At 40.6% G+C, this 22,948-nt stretch overlaps 1 protein-coding gene across 6 annotated transcripts in view; it reads right to left on the reverse strand.

The window, feature by feature from the left end:
• LCP1 (lymphocyte cytosolic protein 1) overlaps positions 1–22,948 on the reverse strand; it is an 85,574-nt gene that overhangs the window by 26,328 nt on the left and 36,298 nt on the right. For 5 of the 6 annotated variants that reach the window (XM_063619118.1, XM_063619119.1, XM_063619117.1 and 2 more), the window contains 6 exons: positions 7,844–7,931; positions 7,071–7,234; positions 6,767–6,896; positions 4,389–4,521; positions 2,766–2,847; positions 739–904 (listed from right to left, as the gene is read on the reverse strand). In XM_063619118.1, coding sequence (XP_063475188.1) covers positions 739–904; positions 2,766–2,847; positions 4,389–4,521; positions 6,767–6,896; positions 7,071–7,234; positions 7,844–7,907 — 739 coding nt within the window. In that variant the 5' untranslated portion in view covers positions 7,908–7,931. Of the gene's footprint in view, positions 1–738; positions 905–2,765; positions 2,848–4,388; positions 4,522–6,766; positions 6,897–7,070; positions 7,235–7,843; positions 7,932–15,676; positions 22,927–22,948 lie in introns of those variants that run through there. The other variant, XM_063619120.1, reaches the window with a different exon arrangement.

Here is a 22,948-nt window from a genome sequence, read left to right on the forward strand (position 1 = left end):
CTCTCTCTTTCTTTCTTTTTCTCTCTCTCTCTCTCTTTCTTTTCTCCCTTTCTTTCTCTTTCTTTCTTTCTTTCTTTCTTTCTTTCTTTCTTTCTTTCTTTCTTTCTTTCTTTCTCTTTCTTTCTTTTCTTTCTTTCTTTCTTTCTCTCTTTCTTTCTTTCTCTCTCTTTTCTGTAGGAAGAGTACCTGAAATCTACTTTCTTGGCAAATTACCAGTATACAGCACAATATTATTAACTATAGCCCTCATGCTGTTTAGATCTCCACACTTATTCATCCCATATAATTGCAACCTTGAACCCTTTGACCTATACCTTCCTCTATAGTTTTGATAAGAAATAGACCTAGTTCCTCCTAATCTGGTACCTTCACTATAGTATATGAATGTGAGTTGCTTGCTTCGCAAAATGCAAGTTAAAAGTCCTCTTATTTGTCACGAAGTATCTAAAGGCAAAGTTAGCTCTGAAAAAACCTCTTGAGGTTAGAGTGCCAAACATTCAAGACTGAGCCCTATGCTCCAAACAAGCATTATTGTTAGTCTGTGGTCTTAAAAAGGTTTTGCTCTGTCATTAAAAAAGTCTGGTCTGTGTGTATAGAATCTGTTACATGAATACCATGGAATCAATATAACTGCGTAGTTTTCAAAACTTGAGAATTTCTGACATCTTCCTCCTACAGTCCCCAACACATAAGTTATTAGAAAGTGTGTCATAAATGACCTTTGGGACTTGCTCCTACCTTCATTTCTGCTGAGTTCGATGTCAGCAAACAACCCAATCTTGATGACTTGCCACAGAAGCCCCAGGACCAGATAAGGCTTCCCCTCCTTCAGGTCCTCAGCCCCTATGTTGACCACATGGCACCCGATGGCTGAGGCAGAGTTCAGAGCCAAGTTCAGATTTTCCTGAGGGAGAAAAAGAATGCAAGTTTTTGTTCTATGACTTTGTAGATGCCAAATAATACTGATGGCAACAGCAACAATGTTTTCCTTCTTCAAAGATCGCAGGTTTAGAGTCATGGTCTTCACTCATTTTAACATTGAGAAAAAACAGTGACTCATAACCAGAAGAGAAAATCCAGTAACCCAGACACCGAGCTACTGCAGCGGTCCATTCAATCAAACCAGCACCATAAGTTGAAGGCCCATTCTGGTTGGCATGAGACTAATGAGGCCTATATTTTTCCATCTTGCTCTGTGATGAAGCTGACACACACAACATCTCTACTGGCCAAAAGTAAAGGCGCATCTTGGAGGAAATCATTGTCCTGTCACTGGCCATCATGAACAAGACAATTGTTGATGTAAATCGAGATCATAAAAGAGAGTAGCAGAAGAGCTTTTTGACTTGCAGATTGGGTGTTAAGAAAATGATAAAAGCTGGCACGGTGGCTCATGCCTGTAATCCCAGCACTTTGAGAGGTCAAAGCGGGTGGATCACCTAAGGTCAGGAGTTTGACACCAGCCTGACCAACATGGTGAAACCCCATCTCTACTAAAAATACAAAAATTAGCTGGGTGTGGTGGTGGGTGCCTGTAATCCCAGCTACTCATGAGGCTGAGGCAGGAGGATCTCTTGAACCCAGGAGGCAGAGGTTGCGGTGAGCCGAGATCGCACCACTGCACTCTAGCCTGGGTGACAAGAGTGAAACTCCATTTCAAAAAAAAAAAAAAAAGAAGAAAGTGAAAATGAAAAATAGATACAATTAAAATTCCTGGAAAAGATGGGGTGGTTTTTACTAGGTCGATTTGTTGAGTATCCGTAATAACTAGGGAACCTGAGTATACACACACACACTCATAGATTCTATGTTCTTATGAGTAACAACAATGCAGGTAATGTAACTCACATATAGTCGGGATAGAGTAAAGGAAGTTTTCAGTCCAGACTCTCTATGTACTATTCTTGGGTTTAAAAAGGAAGAGATATCAGTGTCAGAGATGTATAGAAATTGTTTTAATTGACAAATTAAAAACAAAGCAAAGGCCACCAGCGAATTAGGAGAAGAACTATCAGAAGAAAAGTGGGTCCTTGTTCTAGTGCTCAAATGATGAGTGAAAAATACTGTTTCTACATATGGTCAAGATTATGAGTAAATTTAACATTAAGTGCATTCATATGTGTTTAATCATTGTTCTCAATTTGGTTACCATTTCCATTTTTGAAGTACACAAGATTGCTTAAATCCACACAGGAGATAATGTATTGTTCATGATTTAAGAAGTTAGATATGGTTTCTTAGCAAGAGAATTACAATAATGTTAAAATATTGGAACACAACACAGAAATACACTTACTGCTGGTTACTATTCCAGTTAATCAACAAATCGATGGAATAAAAGCAAGTTATACTTATTATACTCGTGGCTGTGGCCAATATTACTATAAAGGCTGCCAGAGTACTTCCCATTTTTCACCCCCTCGCTTCTTAGAAAGGCTTATGTTTTCAGCTAAAATGCTATTTATTTGGCATCAAATCAAAGATAAATTGCTAAGGAAAGCTTGAGTTAAGACTTTAGCCAAAGTGAATTTTATTCCTAAGTGGCCAAAACAAACATACAAAGCCCCAGCTGCTACCACTCCACCAGTCTCCCTTCCTTGCTGCTCAGAAATGTATCCCTTTATCCTTGAAGTATGAGAAGTCACCAGCCCAAAGCCTGGGTTTTGGGAATGATGTCTGAGCCCCTGAAAAAGGCTGACTCAGCAGTTACGATGCTCATTGATGCCAAACAAGTCTTGTATTACGGTAATGGTGGGAAGACATACCTGAATGGTGAAAGGGGTGAGCTTCTTTTTGTTGATCGTTCTTTCGTCAATTGTGTCGGGCACTGACAGGTTGATCATTTTACTGAAAGAGAAACAATTAAATTAAAGAAAGCAGGCTTCTGAATAACAGAGCCCAGTAACATTGAATTTAAATTCTAGCAATACCATAATCAAAGAAGATAGCAACAGAATTTGTGATGTTTAGATATAAAATCAGTTACGCCGTTTGACTAGACTCAAACTCTCTGCGGGAGAGGTGAATACTACTGAAGCCATATTAATATATTGAGGTTGGAAATGAGGACCCACTTCATTCTCTCACCTAAACAGCTGCAAAATTATCCTGATTTTCTTAGCACATTAGGAAATTCTGGGTGGATAACCAAAGTAATTCTACCATAAGTATTTTATTTTCTTAGCCATGAAAATTGTCCCCATTATATAAAAGACTATCTATAAAATTCTGAGCTTATTATTGTCTACATTTCTATTTGACACAGGACCAAACTTTCTATCTTCAGCTAATCATATGATAACATTTTTATATCCTTCTCAGTGCCCTAGGCTGAGTACCAATGAGTCACAGGGGTCTTAGAAGGTAAAACTAGGAGATTGAGGGAAGACCATGGGGTGCCTTGGGTGGCAACCTAAAAGCTAGAATTTTGATTTTTTTTATAGCAATTGAACCTTTTAAAAATGAATTCTCAGGACAAACTAATAAATAAAATATCAAAAGTAGAATTGCTCTGGTCAGAGCAGAGGAGAAAGCTCAATGTCTTGCCCACCCATTGTTATCCTTTAAGTCCTGGGTCCCCCACGTATTGAGCACCTCAAGTCACCTCACTTACAACATGGCCTGTGATGACAGAGAACCTGCTGAAGCAAGAGCTACAGAGGTATTTTCAAAGACACCATGGTGCATTGAGCAGCACCGTATTTAGAGGCCTCCCGTGGGTAGGATGCAGTCCCCCTTTTCCAGGTGTCCTTAATGTTTGAGTTGTGGATTTCTGTGCACCACTCAAAGGTTTCTTTAAGGACTACAGTTTAAGGACTGCTTCCATCATCCTGCTGCTATTATCAATTCTATCTGCTTTCATGGTGAGCCGTGCTCAGATGAAGCCAAGCAGCATATATTCCAAAAATATATAACCAGGAAAATTGTCCCCATTATAGAAAAGACTATCTATGTACTTCTGAGCTTATATAATGTCTACATTTCCACTTGATGCCTGATCCAACTTTATACTTTAAACTTGTCATCAGATAAACTTTTTAATGTCCTTCCATAGTCATTATTTAATCAGTACTTTATAAATTTCCCCCACTTAATTATCTAATACATTGATATCTAATGCTTTTGACTTGGTATTACTATACCGTCCATGTTTATCTCTATAATGTGTATCCCTCCTCTCCACTCAAGCAATAGCAATTTTACATTTCTCATTATAAATTGTTTTTGAATTTAGTTTGCTGTCCTGGACCCGGCCAAGTGAAAGTCCAGAAAAGCCTTCTAGGTGCAGCTGAGCACCAAACAAAGTTGGCCTACGATAAATACAATTAATTGTTGATGGTCTAGAAAACGGGCAATTCTTTGGAAACCAAGAAAGAAGTATTATTTACCAAAGGACAATGCCATCTCCAACAGCATTAAAGAGATCATTTGTGTTTGGATTCATTGGGATGACATGCCGACAATCAGGATCATTTTCCAGGGCTTTGTTTATCCAGTTGACAAAGGCATACTTTTCTTCCTCTGCAAGTAAATGATTAAAATGACTAATTTGCAAAGTGAAACTCTATTATAAACAAAATTATGCATGTGGATCTTAAATTCTCATTCCCAGCAGAGAGATGTGAGTTTATTCAGTCCATTATCTTTTTTTTTTTTTTTTTTGAGACGGAGTCGCGCTCTGTCACCCAGGCTGGAGTGCAGTGGCGCAATCTCGGCTCACTGCAAGCTCCGCCTCCCGGGTTCACGCCATTCTCCTGCCTCAGCCTCTCCGAGTAGCTGGGACTACAGGCGCCCGCCACCACGCCCGGCTAATTTTTTGTATTTTTAGTAGAGACGGGGTTTCACCGTGGTCTCGATCTCCTGACCTCGTGATCCGCCCGCCTCGGCCTCCCAAAGTGCTGGGATTACAAGCGTGAGCCACCGCGCCCGGCCATTATCTTATCATCTCATATTTATTAACATTTAAAAATCTCAGATCAGTTGGGAAATAGGCATTGAGTCTGTGTACTCCAAGTCATAAAACATAGAGCAAACAGATTTAAAAACTATCTCTTTATTTCTTTTCTTTGTTTGTTTTTTTTTTTTGAGATGGAGTCTTGCACTGTCACCCAAGCTGGAGTGCAGTGGTGCGAGCTCGGCTCACTGCAAGCTCCGCCTACTGGTTCACGCCATTCTCCTGCCTCAGCCTCCCTTGTAGCTGGGACTACAGGCGCCCGCCACGACACCCAGCTAATTTTTTGTATTTTTAGTAGAGACGGGGTTTCATCGTGTTAGCCAGGATGATCTCGATTTCCTGACCTCGTGATCTGCCCACCTCAGCCTCCCAAAGTGCTGGGATTGCAGGTGTGAGCCACCGAGCCCGGCCAAAACTATCTCTCTGTTTCTATAAAAATGCATAATCCAGATATATATTTACATTTAGAAGCAAATATATACATATGTTTATTTTCTATATATAAATACATAAATACTAAAAATATTTTATTTATATGTGCATGTATACATATATATACACATATAAATACAAATGTGGTATAATGCTTACAGGACAAAACTCAGGATTCCACTTTTAGCTCTGCTGGTTTACATGTTGGATCACTGTGGACACTCCTTATTGTATCTCTGAGTTTCTTGATATAATTATAATTAAATTGCTATAAAATAAAATCATTTGGATATAATCTTTTTTTCCTATCAGTAAAGCTGCCAGAAGGTGATTTTTAGATGTTTCAATAAAAACTCAAGTTATGTCTTCATAGCCTAGCACTGGGTTTCCCAAACTGTCAGTTTTTGAAAACAATAGTGTCCCTCAGAGATATCCTGAGTCATAAAAGTTTGGGAAACACTGTGTAGTGTATCTCCGCCTTAAGGATTCATATTGCACATTTGACCCAGCAAAGGTTCTGAAAATTCCTGTATTTAAAAACAAAAGGCCAAACGTTGTCTTAGCAACTATAGATGGTATTTAATCATGACTTATCTTTTTTTTTCTTTTTTTTTTTTTTTTTTTGAGACAGAGTCTTGTTCTGTCGCCAGGCTGGAGCGCAATGGTGCAATCTCTGCTCACTGCAACCTCTGCCTCCTGGGCTCAAGCTATTCTCTTGTCTCAGCTTCCTGAGTAGATGGGATTACAGGCATGCGCCACCGCACCCAGTAGAATGGGGTTTCACCATGTTGCCCAGGCTAGTCTTTAACTCCTGACCTCAGGTGATCCACCCGCCTTGGCCTCTCAAAGTGCTGGGATCACACGCATGAGCCACTGTGCCCAGCCTCATGAGCTTATCTTTAAGATCAGCTAACATTTTGAAGAATTCAGTTTTGGAAATGTTGCAATAACTATACTGTTTGGCCTGTTGGAAGTTTCCATTATGGCTGTTGGATGGCAGCCTTCAGAATAAATATACAAATTTATTCCAAATCAATGAAAACATAATTTTTTGATCACTTAGCAGGTGTTAAAAATTATCATGAAGTTTAAAGATAGAAGCTTGAGTAGCTAATTTTGTCCATAAGATTTAGAAAGGAATCTGGGCAGCCTTTAATGATTGTTTAAATGCTGATCAAATCATTTTGTATTGGACCCTACCCAGAGCTAGGACTGCTCCTATATTATGTACCCGGAACTGACCCACTTAGTCACAGGAAAATTAGGAGTCATCCATAAAGCTGTGTTTGCTTCTGTCTTTGTTTACATCCCTTAGGTTTGAATACCAAGTTTAGAATCTGTAATCCTGAAATCCTGCTCCCACCCAGGAGTTGAGCCTACCTGAATAGGAGTGTTGGGTGCCAACGCTAGATTGCTCTGAAGTACCACCGATTGCACAAATCCCTTCCTTCTTATTGATTGCTTTTCTAAAGGTCTTGGCAACATCTGTGCTTTTTAGGCCATGGAAAATCTGTAAAAATATAATGTATCTTTAGAAACTCAAGCAGTGATCAAGAAAATCACAAAGGAAAGAATATGTAATGTTGAAGCAAGGAGGTAAGGAATGCCTTTCTGGATATTTTTTAAAACAGAATTCAAGTTCCAAGTTTCAAATGTGTCTCCTTGTATTCTGCATGGTACTCACCTTGATAAACTCATCAAAGCTGATCCTTCCATCTTGGTCCAGATCTCCTGTAGCCATCAGGTTTTCTGTAATTTCTCTTACTCTATACCCAGGCAAAGGCAAGCAAGCAGCCTTGAACAAGTCATTCAACTCATTGAAGCTGATGTATCCATTGCCATCAGTATCTGTAATGTACACAATATACTGCAGCTTCAGGACAATTCAGGCAACAACTTTTAGAGAGGTGAGGGAAGACTAGACGGAAGGTGAAGGGATGAGAGAGGCTATCCTTCAGGCATTGAGGCATGATCCCAGGGAAGAGTCAGAATCTCACAAGACGCCTGTTGCTACTGAATAGGGGCACTAGCATTACTTTCAACATCCACAGTAAAAGAGTCATAATTTCTATAAGGTACCTCTGTTTCCACAAAGAACTCTTATAGAAACTCTTAAGGAAACCACAGGTTTAGTGATAAAGAGTAAGAGAAAGTGTGTGATGGTATTAAAATCAAGGAAACAGCAAAAAAGAAGACAAGATATAAAAGATGAGACTTACGACCCATTTCCAGGAAGAAACTATGTAAGAGTAGAGTCCATATTCCATGTTTTGATAGAGAAAGTCATTTTATTGAAGTATATCTTTCAAAAATAAGTTCTCTCAGCTCCTTTAAACGAATACTACTGGTTTCTTGTCATCTCTGAAATTTTGCTCATGTTCCCATTTCATTGAATCTACCCTGAAGCTACTCAGTGAAGAAGAGAATGATGCAATTTGGGGTACCAGGTCTACTCACCAACTTTGGCAAAAGCTTCTCTGAGCTCCATCATTTCCTCATCGGACACTGATCCTCTGGCCATTTTTTATTGCTTGAGGTAACAGATCTGGAGAGAAGAAGAACATAAGGAATAACTTTTGTGCATTTGAATTCTTAAAATACCACATTAAGAAACAATTCCCATTTATTACATGAAGAAATATTCTTCTGCATCCCCCATGATTTAGAACTATCTTTCCAAAATGTAAGTCAGAAATATGCTTTTTCTTAATCCTCCATGTGGTGGTCTCCAAGGATGGCTCTCAACAATTTCTTCCCTCCCGGTCTATACAGACTGCTCTTCACATCAAGAGATAGAGCTTATTTCCCTCCCCTAGAATCTGGGCTGGTTTTTTAACTGCTTTGACCATTAGAGGGTGGTAGAAATGATGTCTGGGGCTGGAAACTTCTGCTTCCTTCTTTTTGGAATGCTCATTCTTAGGATGCTCCCTCTTGGTACCCAATTGCCATGACATGAGACATTCAAGCCACATAAAGAAGCCAATGAAGGAGAACTGGGTGCACTGGTTAACAAACTTGCTGAGATCCCATCTGACAGCCAGCATCAATGCCAGCAACCTGAGAGGGCCACTTTGGGCTTTCTGGCCCATTTGAGCTCCTAGATGACCACATTCCCAGCCAACATCACATTAAGCAGAAGAATCGCCCAGCTGTGCTCAGTCAACCAAAAGAACAGAGAAGACAAAACGAGTGATGTCTTAAATCACTACGTTTTAGAGTAGTTACACAGCAATAAGCAACTAAAACACTTAGCTTTTACATAAATGTCTTTTTTAAGAGGTATCTTCATGTTCATATTTAAAATTAGTATTTGACCAAGCCAACAGATACAGTTTATAACTTCAAAGGAAGTTAATCAAAATTCTCCATATTATTTAGGGATGAACAAAGGGAAGCTGACCCTCTCATAATTCAGCTATGGGAATCTGAGGCGCTTTCTAGGTCTTTTCTTCCCAGAAAAGCAAGTCTTGCTGAGAAACAGTGCTTGAGTAACTTCCCTTTTCCTGTGCATTACTGCTGCCCTCTAGTGGGTGAGAAGAAAATAAAACAGAAAATGGATGATAATCTCCATGCCCCTAGCTAATCCACACCAGCATGTTTCAAATCGGAGACCCACTGAAGCTTGCTGAACTTACTGGCGCAGAGGGGATAAGTGGAGTGGGACTGTGGGGGTTGGGGTGTTTCTAAGCATAGTTATATTTTGGATAGTTCAGGGAAGTTATCGATTTAAAAAAAAATGTGTGACAGGATGTTGTTTTCAGATTTCTTTTTTATATTTTCATATTATTCTATAGTGCTGTATTTGTTCCTGATGGCAACCAACAACCACACCAAACAGAAAACAGTCTTAACATTGAAACCTGTAGGCCAAAAATGCGTTACACGTAATTTTGCAAATCCATACCCATTATCCACAAAATTACCACCCTGCCACGTACATATATCAGTGGTTTCAAACTTTTATTTCATCAAGCAACCCTTTGTTGACAGAAACCTTACATGTAAATCTTACGTGTAAGCAAACAAATAAAAATAACAACTCTGAGAGTCTTTGGTTGAAAAAACCCAAATGTCCCCCTGCCCCTGCTATCTTATCTCCTTGTCACCTTCATCTGTGGGAACTCCAGGGAGCATGATTTGAAAAATCATAGAATTATATATGTATTCATTTAAATTTAAATGTATTCATTAAAAATATATTTTTGATATAATAAAAATTTTATTTTATTATTGTCTTACGTATCTAAGAAAGTATTGATACATTGGATCTTTTAAAGGATGACAGAAACTGTTAAGGGGTTAATTGTATTAAAAATACAGTCTCACTAACACATCACAATAACCCTAAGAGACAGGCATTGGCTATCTGGCTTTCTTGTCTTCTCTCTCTCTCCCTCCCTCTCATCCTTTTTTCTTTCCTTCTTCCTTCCTTCTTTCCTACCTTCCTTCCTTTCTTTCTTTTTCAGAATGCCTTTTTCCAAAAATAATTTGGCTAAGTTACAAAGATATATCCAAACCCAAGAGTTAAACCAACTAAATGATGTAATTGATAAGAAAGAAAGCATAACTGAAATAAGATGATGGTCGGGAGGAACTCTAATACTTAAAATACATGCCTAAGACCTTGCATGTTTTGCTACAAGTAGGCTGAAAATCTAGCTTCCAAGTTCTCTAGAAGCTAAGGCAAAAAGGAAAGTATCATCGGTTATACAATTCACTATCTATGAGACAAATCATTTTTCTTAGGGCAGCAGATCTGATGTCTGACAGCAAAATCTTCACACAGGCTTTAAGAAGAGGCCATTCGTGGGACGGGGTAAACACAGGTTTTGTGTTTCTTACAATGTCCTTCAGTGTAGGGTGATGGCATAGGTATGTATATTCTCATTGTATAGATCAGAAAACAGAATCTCAGAGAAGATACAGATCTCAAATCACACAGCTGGGTGGAGAAGCACCCAAGACTCCAATCCTCAAGTCTTTTCTCCTCTCCCAGGCTGTCTATTCAGGTACTCTGCCTTCATGTTCCTGTTGGACACACATCCCATCCATCCATTTATTCACTCAGCAATGAGTTATTAAGTATATGGACTATGGACAGTCCCACAGGAGATTTTTTTTTTTTTTTTTTTTTGAGACGGAGTCTCGCTCTTTTGCCCAGGCCGGACTGCAGTGGCACTATCTCGGCTCACCGCAAGCTCCATCTCCCGGGTTCACGCCATTCTCCTGCCTCAGCCTCCCGAGTAGCTGGGATTACAGGTGCCCGCCACCACGCCCGGCTAATTTTTTTTGTATTTTTAGTAGAGACGGGGTTTCACCGTGTTAGTCAGGATGGTCTCGATCTCCTCACCTCGTGATCCGCCCACCTTGGCCTTCCAAAGTGCTGGGATTACAGGCGTGAGCCACCGCGCCCAGCCTCCCATGGGAGATTTTTAAAACTACAATATAGTGAGCTTGGCCAGGCATTCTAGTAGAAAGCTCTTGCTTTCCTGTGTTCAGAAATCAAGGCTTCTGTTTTAAGGAATTAGTATATAACTTCGTATTAATATACTTTGCTAAATCCTTGTGACTAACTTGGATTGGGTCTCTTTTATACCCCCTACCATATCCACATATGCATGAATAGAATGCTCTCCAGCTCTCTGGCTGGCCAGCCCTTCATGTTTTTAAATGTCTTAAGACCTCTTGATTCATAGGTGTTTATGGGATTATAAGATACATTCATTCATTTAACAAATATTTTATGAATGCCTACTGTAAACCAGGCGCTGTTCTTCATTTTAGGTAAGCACATCTATATTGACTCAGTTAGTTACCCTGAAAGCATGGAACAATGTCAAAGGTAAGGAGGACAAACAAGATCTCTGACTCTAAACCTGGCCCTATCCCTTGACACAAGAATGTTAGATTTTAGAGCACTATCAGCAGCTAGTGATAAATATAAGTAGAAGCAGAGAACAAGACTACATTCTAAGTGTCACAAGTAAGGCCAACGAAGAACCAAAACAATTACAGTGTTGGGTAAAAAAAGAAAATCTAAAAAATATCCAAAGATCATGGTATAATGGGAAATTTTTTTTACCATAAAAATTGCAATGGTCCATTCATTTAAAAGACATAGCAAGTACACGTATTTTACAATCATATTATTTTTAAACCACAGCAGGTAGGTCAAGATGAAAAGCCTTAAGCATCTGTAACAATATTTTTCTACGAGATTTATGAGTGGAGAGGATCAACTCAGAGATGCCAAACAGCAAGAACACCTTTAAATTTAAAAAACCCAAAACCCTTCAGTGATTTAACAGCAAATGCAAAAGAGAAGTGGATTGACTTAGTTTAAAAGGTAAAGTGGAGAAGGGATAATCAGCAACTGACATTGCTGTGATACTGTTTGTTGTTGTTGGGCAGAAACATGAATAGATACCTGGAGAGAGTCCCTTTTACCATCAGCACGAGCAGCATATCCTGGAAACACAATCTAACTTTTGGAGACAGAAGGAACCTCATAAATACTTTATTACAATGTCCTCATTTTATAAATAAGGAAGCTGAAGGTCCGATGAGAAGAAATGTTTTATCCATGTACAAATTCTCAAGGCAATGCCAGGCTGGAGCTTGTAAATGCAGGTGCTGATAAGCAGAGCAGGAAAAGGATGGAGTTACCATTAAAAGGGCCCCTAAGGTCCATAACTGAGCAGAGACCTTCAAGTAATTAAACTGAAGGTGCAAATGGCAGCAATTTCACAAAGCAAAGCAGCAGGAAGAGGACATAATTAATGTAAAAACAGGCAGACCAGATCATTTTTAAGAAAGACATTGAGCCAGGTGCAGTGGCTCACACCTGTGATCCCAGCATGTTGGGAGGCCGAGGTGCGCAGATTGCTTTGAGCTTAGGTGTTCGAGACCAGCCTGGGCAACATGGTGAAACCCCATCTCTACCAAAAATACAAAAATTTTCCAGGTGTGGTGGTGCATGCCTGTGATCCCAGCTACTCGGGAGGCTGAGGTGGGAGGATCACTTGAACCCAGGAAGTGGAGGTTGCAGTGAACTGAGATCATGCCACTGTGCTCCAACCTGGGTGACAGAGCGAGACCCCATCTCAAAAACAAAAAACAAAACAAAACAAAAGACACCACTGGTGTTGGAATCAAGTATTAGGTACTTTACATAGTCCATGAATGTGATTTCCTGGAAAAAAATGCACCCATTTGAATTCATGCATATTTGAAAATATGGGTTATGATAATATTAGTCAGACTAATAAGTAATATAAGTAAGATTAGTTGGTGATGGCTTTAGTTTGCATATTACTGGCACCACATAGGCAGCAAACTGTAGGGACATTGCTGCAGTAATGGGCATGCTGAGGCATCCGGAGCTTAAAAGGAGGGGCTAAAGAAAGCACGTATCTTCCAAGGTATAAGTGAGTGGTTTCTTCAGCTCTGCCCAACCGCTCCTGCATTGAGTGTGGCCCTTTTTCATGACTACATCATCTAAATATGCCCTGCCACAAACCATTTTCAGGTCTTTTGCACATCCGTGGTCAATTTGGGAACTCCCCTTCTGAATTACTGCCCAAATCAAAAATCTATTAAAAGAAGACAAGTCATTCATCAAGGTCGTGTCTGGGCTGCTAGTTTTGTGTGTGTGTGTGTGTGTGCATGTGAGAGCACTTAAATTTATTAAATCAATAGTTGTAGAATCTCAAGACATTGGCCAAAAAAAAAAGCATTGGTTGTTCATTTTTTAAAATTATATTATTTTTAAAACCTTAAGAAAAAAATTGCCCCACCACAAACTGCAAAAGCCACAAAGCCTGTTCATTTCTTAAATCAGTGAGTTTTGAGCTTCTGCTTAAAGGGTGCTGGTATTTCCCAAGTCAGTAGTGAAGGGAATTTCTGAGGATGAGTTATCATAAAAGTACCGGAACTTAAGTTCTCTAAAGTCTGAATATAGAAACAATTTGTGGGAGTTTACTCTTGAACACAGTGTTGCAGAATTTACAGAAGAAAAAACATCCTCTAAAGTAAATGTAAAAATGTAAATGGAATTTTCTCTGAGGAGTTTCATAACTGATAATTAAAAGAAGCAGAAAGGCTGGAAGAGGTGACCTGTCTAGAGAGAGATGCTCAAGGGGTGGAATCATTTCTGAAAGATGGTAGTGCTGGGCTAGTCAGTATTTTGATTCAATATACTGATGCCGAATCATATAACCTGCCAGGATCAGGGAGGCATCTGTGACCTGGTATCACCTTGCCAAGGGACTCTTTTGAATGTGCCCCACTTTTCCTGCAACTTGATTCAGCAGTTAAAGTCAAACCGGACACTCAGGACTCAAGTTCCTAGCTCTGCCTCAATAAATTTCAGTACATTTCCAGAGGGGAAATTGTACAACTTCCAAACATCTCAAGAACAATCAGTAATCCAAAACAACACATCATCTAGAATAACATTAGTATTGTAAGCTTTAGCATTAGACTATGACAACTAAAGAAACGAAAAATAAAATATGTAGGACTCTGAAGCAAAATAAAATACCCATACATTTTAAAAAAGCCATCAAGATTAATCTATTTAAGGAAAAAACATTGCTTTTACTTAATCCTGTCCCCTTCATTTTATGAAGTAGACTACTGTAGGAGATCTTACTTTGCGAATATATGGAATTTAGTGTATATTCTTGGGATATCATATCTCTGTGGATACAGATATGCCTAAATTTTACATAAAGGTTGATTCAGAAAATATAATTTTAAAATGACTTTGTTTTTAAGAAACCAAATAATTATAAATGGCCTTAAAAACAGATGGCCAGTTAAAGGGACTCTTATGAATCTTTTTATCAAGTCAGAATCTCCTCCAGATTGTCCTTTTTCTCCCTGAAGATACGTGGATTCTCTCAAAGCCTGCTCCAGAGTGCAGAATTCTCTCTGCAGGCTCTGATGTAAATGCCACAGGGTGGAAGGTAGGGGAAGGCTATTCAGGAGGAGAGACTCAACGGCTCTGCTCTGACGCTATTATCTCAGGCCACATAAACACTTATGGGAAGCTAGCAATCCAGATTACTCCAAACTTCATCAACCTCATATTTCTCTGGGTGCCTCTGGTTTGACCACTACATTGAGGGGCTTCTGAAGCTGTGTAGCACATCTTACAGAGCCTGGCTCTGTCGCCAGCTAAGGAGTTCTCATTCTTGCCTTCTCTCCCTTAGTACATTCCTGATACCTCTGTTTTCTACCAAGTTGCCCAGTCCCATTAAGGGTGTGACACAAGAACAAGCCTCTTGCAAGAAAAGGGGATACTCCAGGCTGGGGCTTGGGGAGGCCTTTCTGTGCCTTAGCATCTCTCTCCTTCCCTGAGCTATAGACAGTGATGCTCCTGGTACTAACATCTTTAAATTCTACAGCTACCCTTTAGCCCACATTCTACCAGAAGCACTTTAAGATCCAGACTTTCCCCTACTGAAAGCTCAGAGTACCCCAAATGCATCTTTTCAATAAATTGAATATTATTATGGGCTAGCTGTTTAACCATGATTTCACTATTACCTTGATATCAAAACCATTCATTCATTCTTTCACTCCATATATGTGTCTATATGCAAAGTACTGCCCTGGCTGCTAGGGGTTGGTGAGGGGCTTCAGGCATGAAGCCCACAGTTAAATATCAAGTTTCAAATGCAGCGCATGGATTACAGCTAATTTACTGTGAAATGGTTAATGCAATGAAAAGAGTTCTGACGATCAAAAACGAACAAGTGAAAAGGTTAAACACAAGGCTCTGAGGGAAAAATAAAACTAGATAAGTGCAAGAAATTAGCACAGAGGCTTATCAAAAAAATAAAAATATAAAATACCTAAAGCAGCCCAGGCAATTAAGATATTGAGATAATTAATATACTTGAACATCTCCAAAGAAATCGAAATGGAAATAACTGGCAGGAAATGGAAGGAAGTGCCGAGCTTGGCAGTCAGGAGACCTAGCCTGTGTAACTTCAGGCTCCATCTTTCCTCTATGGGACTCAGTTTTCTCATTCGTAAATTGAGAAGCGGAGTCCCTTCTATGTTAAAAGTTCCAAAATTCTATGCAGTAGCTGACAAGTATACATACAAATTAGAGCTAGATTAGAAAGTATTGCAAATGAGCTGAGAAATAGCTGCTGGCGCCATCAGCAGCTGCAGCTTTGGCCCGGAGGTGCCTCCTGTGAAATGGAGCAAGTGAGGGAGTAGGCAGCTCCCAGCCCAGCCTCGCTCCCAGGGGCTGGGGGGCTGTGTTCCTGCTCTTACCTCAGCAGCACGTAAAGCTCTGTCTAGATGCATTCTCCTCACTGGCCCCAGGCAGATGCCCTCTGCTCAGCTCCCTAGCTGCTGGACTGCCCCACGCAGATCAGGGAAGTTCCCAGAGCAGCACGTGAGACCTGTTTTATGGGATGTCACCACACACAGCTTAAAACACGTTGATCCAGTTCACTCCTAGTTTCTAGGCAAGACGGTACGCAAACTGTCCCAGAAAGAGAGCCATCTACTATTTTGTTAAAAATATCCAAATAAGGAAATCCTACAACCTCTCTGGTGTCTCATATCCCTACTTTGTAACCTAAATCTTTTCTGATACGATTAAAGGTCTCTCTTTCTTGGGCTATTCTCAGAGGAAATAACAGGAGCTGTTCAATTCATAAAGATTCCATCACATGCCTTGGTCTCTTTATATTCTTGTAACCTGCTTTTTTTGGGCTTATTCTCCAAATCTTTCATAGTTTTCTTTGCTATCTTCTGGGTCTATGCCAACTTCCTTATAGAATGAATGTAGTAAGAATAGCAGTCATAGAATGTAGAGGTGGAGGGATCTTAGAGACGATCTATCTGGCCACTCGCCTGTCACAGAGGCATGAAATGACACCCAAGTTAAAGACCATGCCCAACATCACAGAGCTTATCGGAGGTGTGGCTGGGACCAGAGTCCAGGCCTCCTTATTTCTCTTCTTTCCTCTTTAATAAGTTTTAAACCCTAAGATAGGACTCTTCTCTTTAATTAAGACCTTCTCCACATATAGTAAGAACAATCCCCCAATCAAATGTCTTACGATTATAATTTCATGTATGTTTCTTGTACATGAAGGGGAATTTATCTAGGTATGGCAAAGGCACTGTTGAGGTTTAGGCTGCAATTAACATGTGCCAAATCACATACAAATACTGTGTACACTGGCATCTTCTAGGTCACGATGATTCTTACCCCCTGCATTTGTCTCTACATTTATTCTATTTTTTTTTCCTTAAAGAGACAGATCTCACTATGTTGCCCAGGCAGGAGTGCAGTGGCTCTTCACAGGTGTGATCCCACTACTGATCAGCACAGGAGTTTTGACCTGCTCCATTTCTGGTGTGAGCCAGTGCACCCACTCCTCCTTAAATAACCCAGTGGTCCCCTGGTCCCATATTGATGCCAGACTTAGTGCTGACATCCAATTGACATGGCACACTACAGCCCCGAACTCCTGGACTCAAGCCACCCTCCTGCCTCAGCCTTCTGAGTAGCTAGGACTACAGGCGTGCACGACCACACCTTCTTGTACATTGATTCTTGACCTTGCACTAAGGCCCTCCAAATTTCCTTAGCAACCAAAGAGCAAACCCAATTAAAACAACTCATCACTAGATGAAATGTTCAAAAGACAAGACAGCAAAATTCATAGATCAATACTAAAATGACACCCTCAGACTTATCGCAACAATCATCATGGTTTCAGGCATCCTGTTCTGGAGGCTGAGGAGAATCAGTGAGCCCTTCCTCCTCTGAGCTTTGGTCCAGATCTCTGTAGTGTGATCCCTGTTTCCATTCATCTTTCCTAGCAGATTAGTGTCTGGCACATGTGAGGTACTCAGTAAATCAGCTGTATACATGAACAAAACAATCCATAAACTAATGTGGTATACAGGACTTGAAAAGCCCCCTATCACCTTCTTTGAGGAGTTTAACAATAATATGCTTCTGTATATACTTAGAAAATCCCATCCACTGAAAGGTACAGACACCCAAAACAAGGCTAATAAATGCTTCAAGTTCACATTAAACCACTTTGCTGGAAAGACAACTTTGGTGAGTTAATTTGGTGTCTAAAGGGCAGCTGCTGGCCCGAGGTAGTCTGTGAAATGGCACCTGTGCCTGCTCCCTAGCCCTACCTTGCCAGCCGCAAAAGCGTTTCTGTCTGAGATTGCAGATCCTGAGGCTGGGCTTCTTGGCACTGTTGCTGTAAAACCTGCTGGCTGCCAGTAATGCTTGGCAGTGGGTCTCTATCCAACTCTATAGGGCCTGCTTGTAAGCTGAGTGCTGCTGAGGTGGGAGGGAAAGGAACCTTGGAGACAGAGCAGTGACTGAATGAGGGGCAGCACCTGGGATGCACATATGCGGTGTACCAAGGAGCATGCTGGAAATACAGGTGCTAGCATTTACCTGCATGTAATTTGCGTCTCACTATCTGAACGATGATATTCTCCCTCCAGTAATTCTAAATGCCTGTCACTAAAAAAATTCATACATTTGTAAATTTCTTCCTTCAATAGACATCTGCCAAACACCTACTATACACCAGGTCTTGTGTTAGATGCTGAGAATAAAGAGATGTGGCTCTGGCCTGTTGAGTAGGGGAGAGAGACACAGTAACTAGAATACAGGGGAACTTTTTAGATCCACGGGAAGAGGGAAAAAATAGCTCTCCCCTGGAGAGTCAAAGGTGCCCCCCTAGAGGAAGTGACATTTGACCTAGATTTCAACAGAGCAGCAGGAGATTGCTTAAAGGTCGGTCTATTTTTTTCTTCATTCATCAGAGAGTCCATGCTCTCTCTATAGAAAGTCTATCTATTTGGAGTCAGAGAAAGGGCAAATAGCTAAAGAACAAATGAGAAGACCAGTTGGTCGATAATAATAACCGTTAACATTAATGAGTGGTTAACTCAGTGCTAAATGTTTTATATGCATTCACATTTAATTCTCACCACAATCATATAGGGTATTACTATGATTCCCACTTTATAGATGAGGAAACTGAGGTTTAAATAACTGGCCCAGGGCCCCACAGCTATAAACTGGAGTGGCCTCCTGCCTTTCCTGTCATTTCTGGCTATGAGATTCCTGTATCTCAAGTTTCCCTGCCATCCTTTGGGGTTACTCAAAAAGAAACCCTTAAAGGTCAAAGCTCTGACCTCATGTTAATTAGGGAAACACATATTTCTGCAAGACTTTACTTAGGACTGGGCCCTTCCTAGGCTCTTTAGGGAAGTTCTAAATGTGTCTTCGGTTTCTCAACATCTTTAAAGGAAGTATTAAGAAGAGCAAGAACACAACCAGGCTTGATCTTTTCTGCCTGCGTCCCCCCTGCCACTGGTGGAGAAAAGGGTCCTCTTTGCCCATGGCCTCCACACCTCAGTCATTCACTCACATTTAATAAAGCACATACCTTGTCCTAGGTACTAGAGATACCAAGATGAACAGCAGAGAATCCTTGCTCCTGAGGGGCACACAGTCCAGTAAACAAAATAGTCATGTAAATGCAAGACTACACTCATATGAATATTTTCAAGATATTATTTGCATGGAGCTACAGGAGCACAGAGAAAGAAGTGCAGTGGACCCATGAACAACACAGGTTTGAATGGTGTGCATCCAATTATATGCAATTTTCTTCAATACAGTCAGCCCTCATTGTCCTCAGGTTCAGCATCTGCAACCAAATACGGATGGAAAATACAAGTATTCACAGAATGCGAAACCCAGGGCGACCAAGGGCCGACTTTTCGTACATGTGGGTACCACAAGGCTGACTGTGGGACTTGAGTATGTATGGATTTTAGTACCGAGGGGGTTACTGGAACCAGTGCCCTGTGGATGCCATGGAACAACTGTATTTAACTCTGCCTGGGAAGGGAAGAGAAGGTTTTCCAGAGAAGGTGATGTTGCCCACTGAGCTAAGTCTTAGGGAACTAGTAGTTTTCCAAACAGACAAAATAGAAAAGGGCATTTCAGGCAGAGAAAATAGCTCTGCAGGGCGGGGCACGGTGGCTCACGCCTGTAATCCCTGTACTTTGGGAGGCTGAGATGGGTGGATCACCTGAGGTCAGGAGTTCAAAACCAGCCTGGCCAACATGGTGAAAACTCATCTCTACTAAAAATACAAAAATTAGCCGGGCATGGTGATGGGTGCCTGTAATCCCAGCTATTTAGGAGGCTGAGGCAGGAGAATCGCTTGAACTCGGGAGGCAGAGGTTGCAGTGAGCCGAGATCACGCCATTGCACTCCAGTCTGGGCAACAGAGCAAGGCTCCATTACAGAAAAAAAAAAAAAAGAAAGAAAAGAAAAGAAAGAGAAAATAGCTCTACAAAGTGCAAAGCAAAAGCACACAGAGGAAGCTGTGGCAGGTTGGGTGTGGCTAAAGCCAGGGATGCAGGAGGAGACCTCCAGGATGAGAGGTTGGTGAGGTGGTGTCAGCGTGCTGCTCATTCTCACTAGCTCTTGTTTCTAGAGGCAACACCTCGGTGATGCAGGCTATACTCCACTCACCACAGGTAATGTGAATGCAAACAACAAAATAATTCTGCCCAGAAACCATTTTGGTTTGTTTGTGTGTGCATAGCTTTCTCCTTATGTCACTGTCTCCCATTTAGAAAATACTGCAAAGACAGGAGGAAACTGACCATGTTAGAATGGGAAAATAGGGGCCCTGGAGGGTGAAGTCACTCCCCAAAGTCTCAAAGTGAGTCAGTGACTGGTCCAAAAAGAGAAGTAAGTGGAACCTCCAGAGTCTTAGTTTGATCTAAGCAATGCATGGGAAAAACACAAGTCAGTTGGCATTTTAAGAACCTAAAGTTTTATTTAAAAAACCCTTGAGATGCACGGTCTGTGAAATGTGCTTTACTTCTTAGATGTGTGGATCTAGGATACAGGCATACACCCAGGTAAAGGCATTCCAAACAAAAGCTAATGTTCCTCGCTTCCTTTAGGAAATTAGGATCATTATATATTGTTTTTAAAATGAATCAGCTAGGCAGTGACGTGGTATGGTGAAATGCTGAATTTGCTGACTCAACTATTTTTTGCTGCGTGTATTCGAATGTGTTACTTAAATTTTCCGAGACTCAGTTTCTTCATCTTTAAAGAAGGGGTGCTAATCATACAACCACACCGTTCATTTCATAGGGCAGCATTAGGATTAGGTGAGACAGAGCGTTTAAAATATATACAACAATGCCTGGTGACTGAAGGGAGGAAGAGAGGAAGGGAGGAAGGAAAGAAAGAAGGAAGAGGGAAGGAACAGAGGAAGTTAAAAGAAAATGTAAAAGAACTAGAACTTTTGCAAAATTATCTTGGAGAACAAACCCCAATTTCTAGTATAAACTGTAGGAAATATTGTCAAGTTGCAACTTAAAAGCAACACTTAGTTGTGTGTATATTATGTGTTTTGTGTGGGTGTAAATCTAGATCTCACATCCATGCTCTGTGTTTTAATGTTCTCAGTCTGGCTTATTTTGGCTTTGGTACCACATTTCTTATTCGGAGTCCTTGAAGTCAGGTATTGTAGAACTGGTACATGATACCAACCCAAAGCCAACAGCACTGGTATTAGCTCATCCTGAGTGGCGAAGGGGCTCCGGGCTTTGCCTTGCCTGAGATACTGACAGTGGAAAGTACCTTCTAACAGTTGAGGAAGTGTGGCCAGAGTGGAAAAATGTACAGTAATCTTAAGAAAAGCCCAACCACATACACTATGAGCCATGAAAAGAAAAGAGATCTCTGGGCATCTGTGAGGAGGACCACTGGGCAACATCTCCTCCCTGTCAGATGCACCAATGCTCAGAACTGATTCCGTTATCCTGCACTACACTCTACCTGCCTCTCCACTCTCTAATTCTCCAGGCATTTTCACCATTGTAGTCTGAGCTGAAAAACAGAGAGACAATGTACAGCAGACATTTGTATACAAGCAATGATAAGAGAAACTGCTATTTATTTTTAATAATGTGACCTCATTCTCAATAGGCTCCTTGGATTTTAGAATCTCTAATGACAAGCTTATTTGCAGAAAAAAACAAAAGGAGGAGTTACAGATAAATTGAGACAGGAAATTTTTATTAATTTGATGGGCTCTCTTTATCTTCATTTTTTTGGAAAGTTATAGTTTAGTTGGTAAATATTTACCAATACCAATGTACAATAGAATATGTATAACATTTCTTTTATCAAAATTTTAAGTGGCTAAATAGCCTAATATAATATCTTCATAGCTATTATTTTAAAGACTTCCCACCATAAAATCCTCAAGCATTTATATTTATTTCTCAAATATGTTTGGTATACCAGCCGACCTAACAAAAGGAGACTTGGGATCTCTTCCTGATAGAACATGTGGAATTATAGGCCGGGTGCAGTGGCTCACGCCTGTAATCCCAGCACTTTGGGAGGCCGAAGTAGGGGGATCGCCTGAGGTCGGGAGTTCAAGACCAGCCTGGCCAACATGGTGAAACCCTGTCTCTACTAAAAATACAAAAACATTAGCTGAGCGTGGTGGTGTGTGCCTGTAATCCCAGCTACTCAGGAAGCTGAGGCAGGAGAATCTCTTGAACTCAGTAGGCGGAGGTTGCAGTGAGCTAAGATTGTGCCTGGGCAACAAGAGCGAAAACTCTGTCTTCAAAAAAAAAAAAAGAAAAGAAAAGAAAAAGAAAATGTGGAATTACAAATAATCACTCAATAATCACGGAATCACAAAAAGGTATACAGACATATTATCAGGAAGCAACTAGTGGATCATGTTAGAAGATACAAAACAGTTTAAGTAGACATGGATTATACTTTTAAGAAACTGCCAACATAAAATGAGAGAGAGGAAAGGTGTGAATCTTGACTCTGCCAGTTACTGGTTCTGTGACCCCAGACAAGTCACTTAATCCTCCCTGAACCTCAGCTTGGTCATCTGGAATAAGGATATAATTAATAACACCTTTACCTAGCTATCTATGAAAATAAAAGAGTAATTATCTTTCAAGCGCTTGGCATGATGCCTAGTAAATATTAGGGGCTCGGTAAGTCAGTGGTGATGCTGGGTGGAGTAGATATGCTCCATATCTACATAGACGACAACGTGGGAAAATGGAAGGGGAAAATAACCCACATCACACCTAGTGAGTAGATAGATAGCACTTGCCTGATTTTATAGAGGAGGAAACTGAACTTTAGAGGCCCCAGAGACTTGCTCAGGCTCCACATTTACCAAGAGGCCAGAATATAAATCCAAATCTGTCTCTACCTTTGCTCCCCTTTCCTTATACCACATTTGCCTCTTTTGTGCCTGGGAGCTGCAGACACTCAGCTTTAAAGAACTGGTACTGGAGATATGATACTGGAGGAAGAACTGCGTGCAGTAAACAGTAGGGTGGGTACGGAGGGAGGAGAAAAACTGTGTGAATATCACCAGGTAGATGAAGTATCACAACTGTCATTCTCAGTGGTCACAGAAAAGAAACAGAATTCATGATATTTTGAGGGACAGTCCCAACATGAACGACAGC

The sequence above is a fragment of the Symphalangus syndactylus genome, chromosome 15 (genome assembly GCF_028878055.3).
Source record: "Symphalangus syndactylus isolate Jambi chromosome 15, NHGRI_mSymSyn1-v2.1_pri, whole genome shotgun sequence".
NCBI classification, from domain to species: Eukaryota; Metazoa; Chordata; class Mammalia; order Primates; family Hylobatidae; genus Symphalangus; species Symphalangus syndactylus.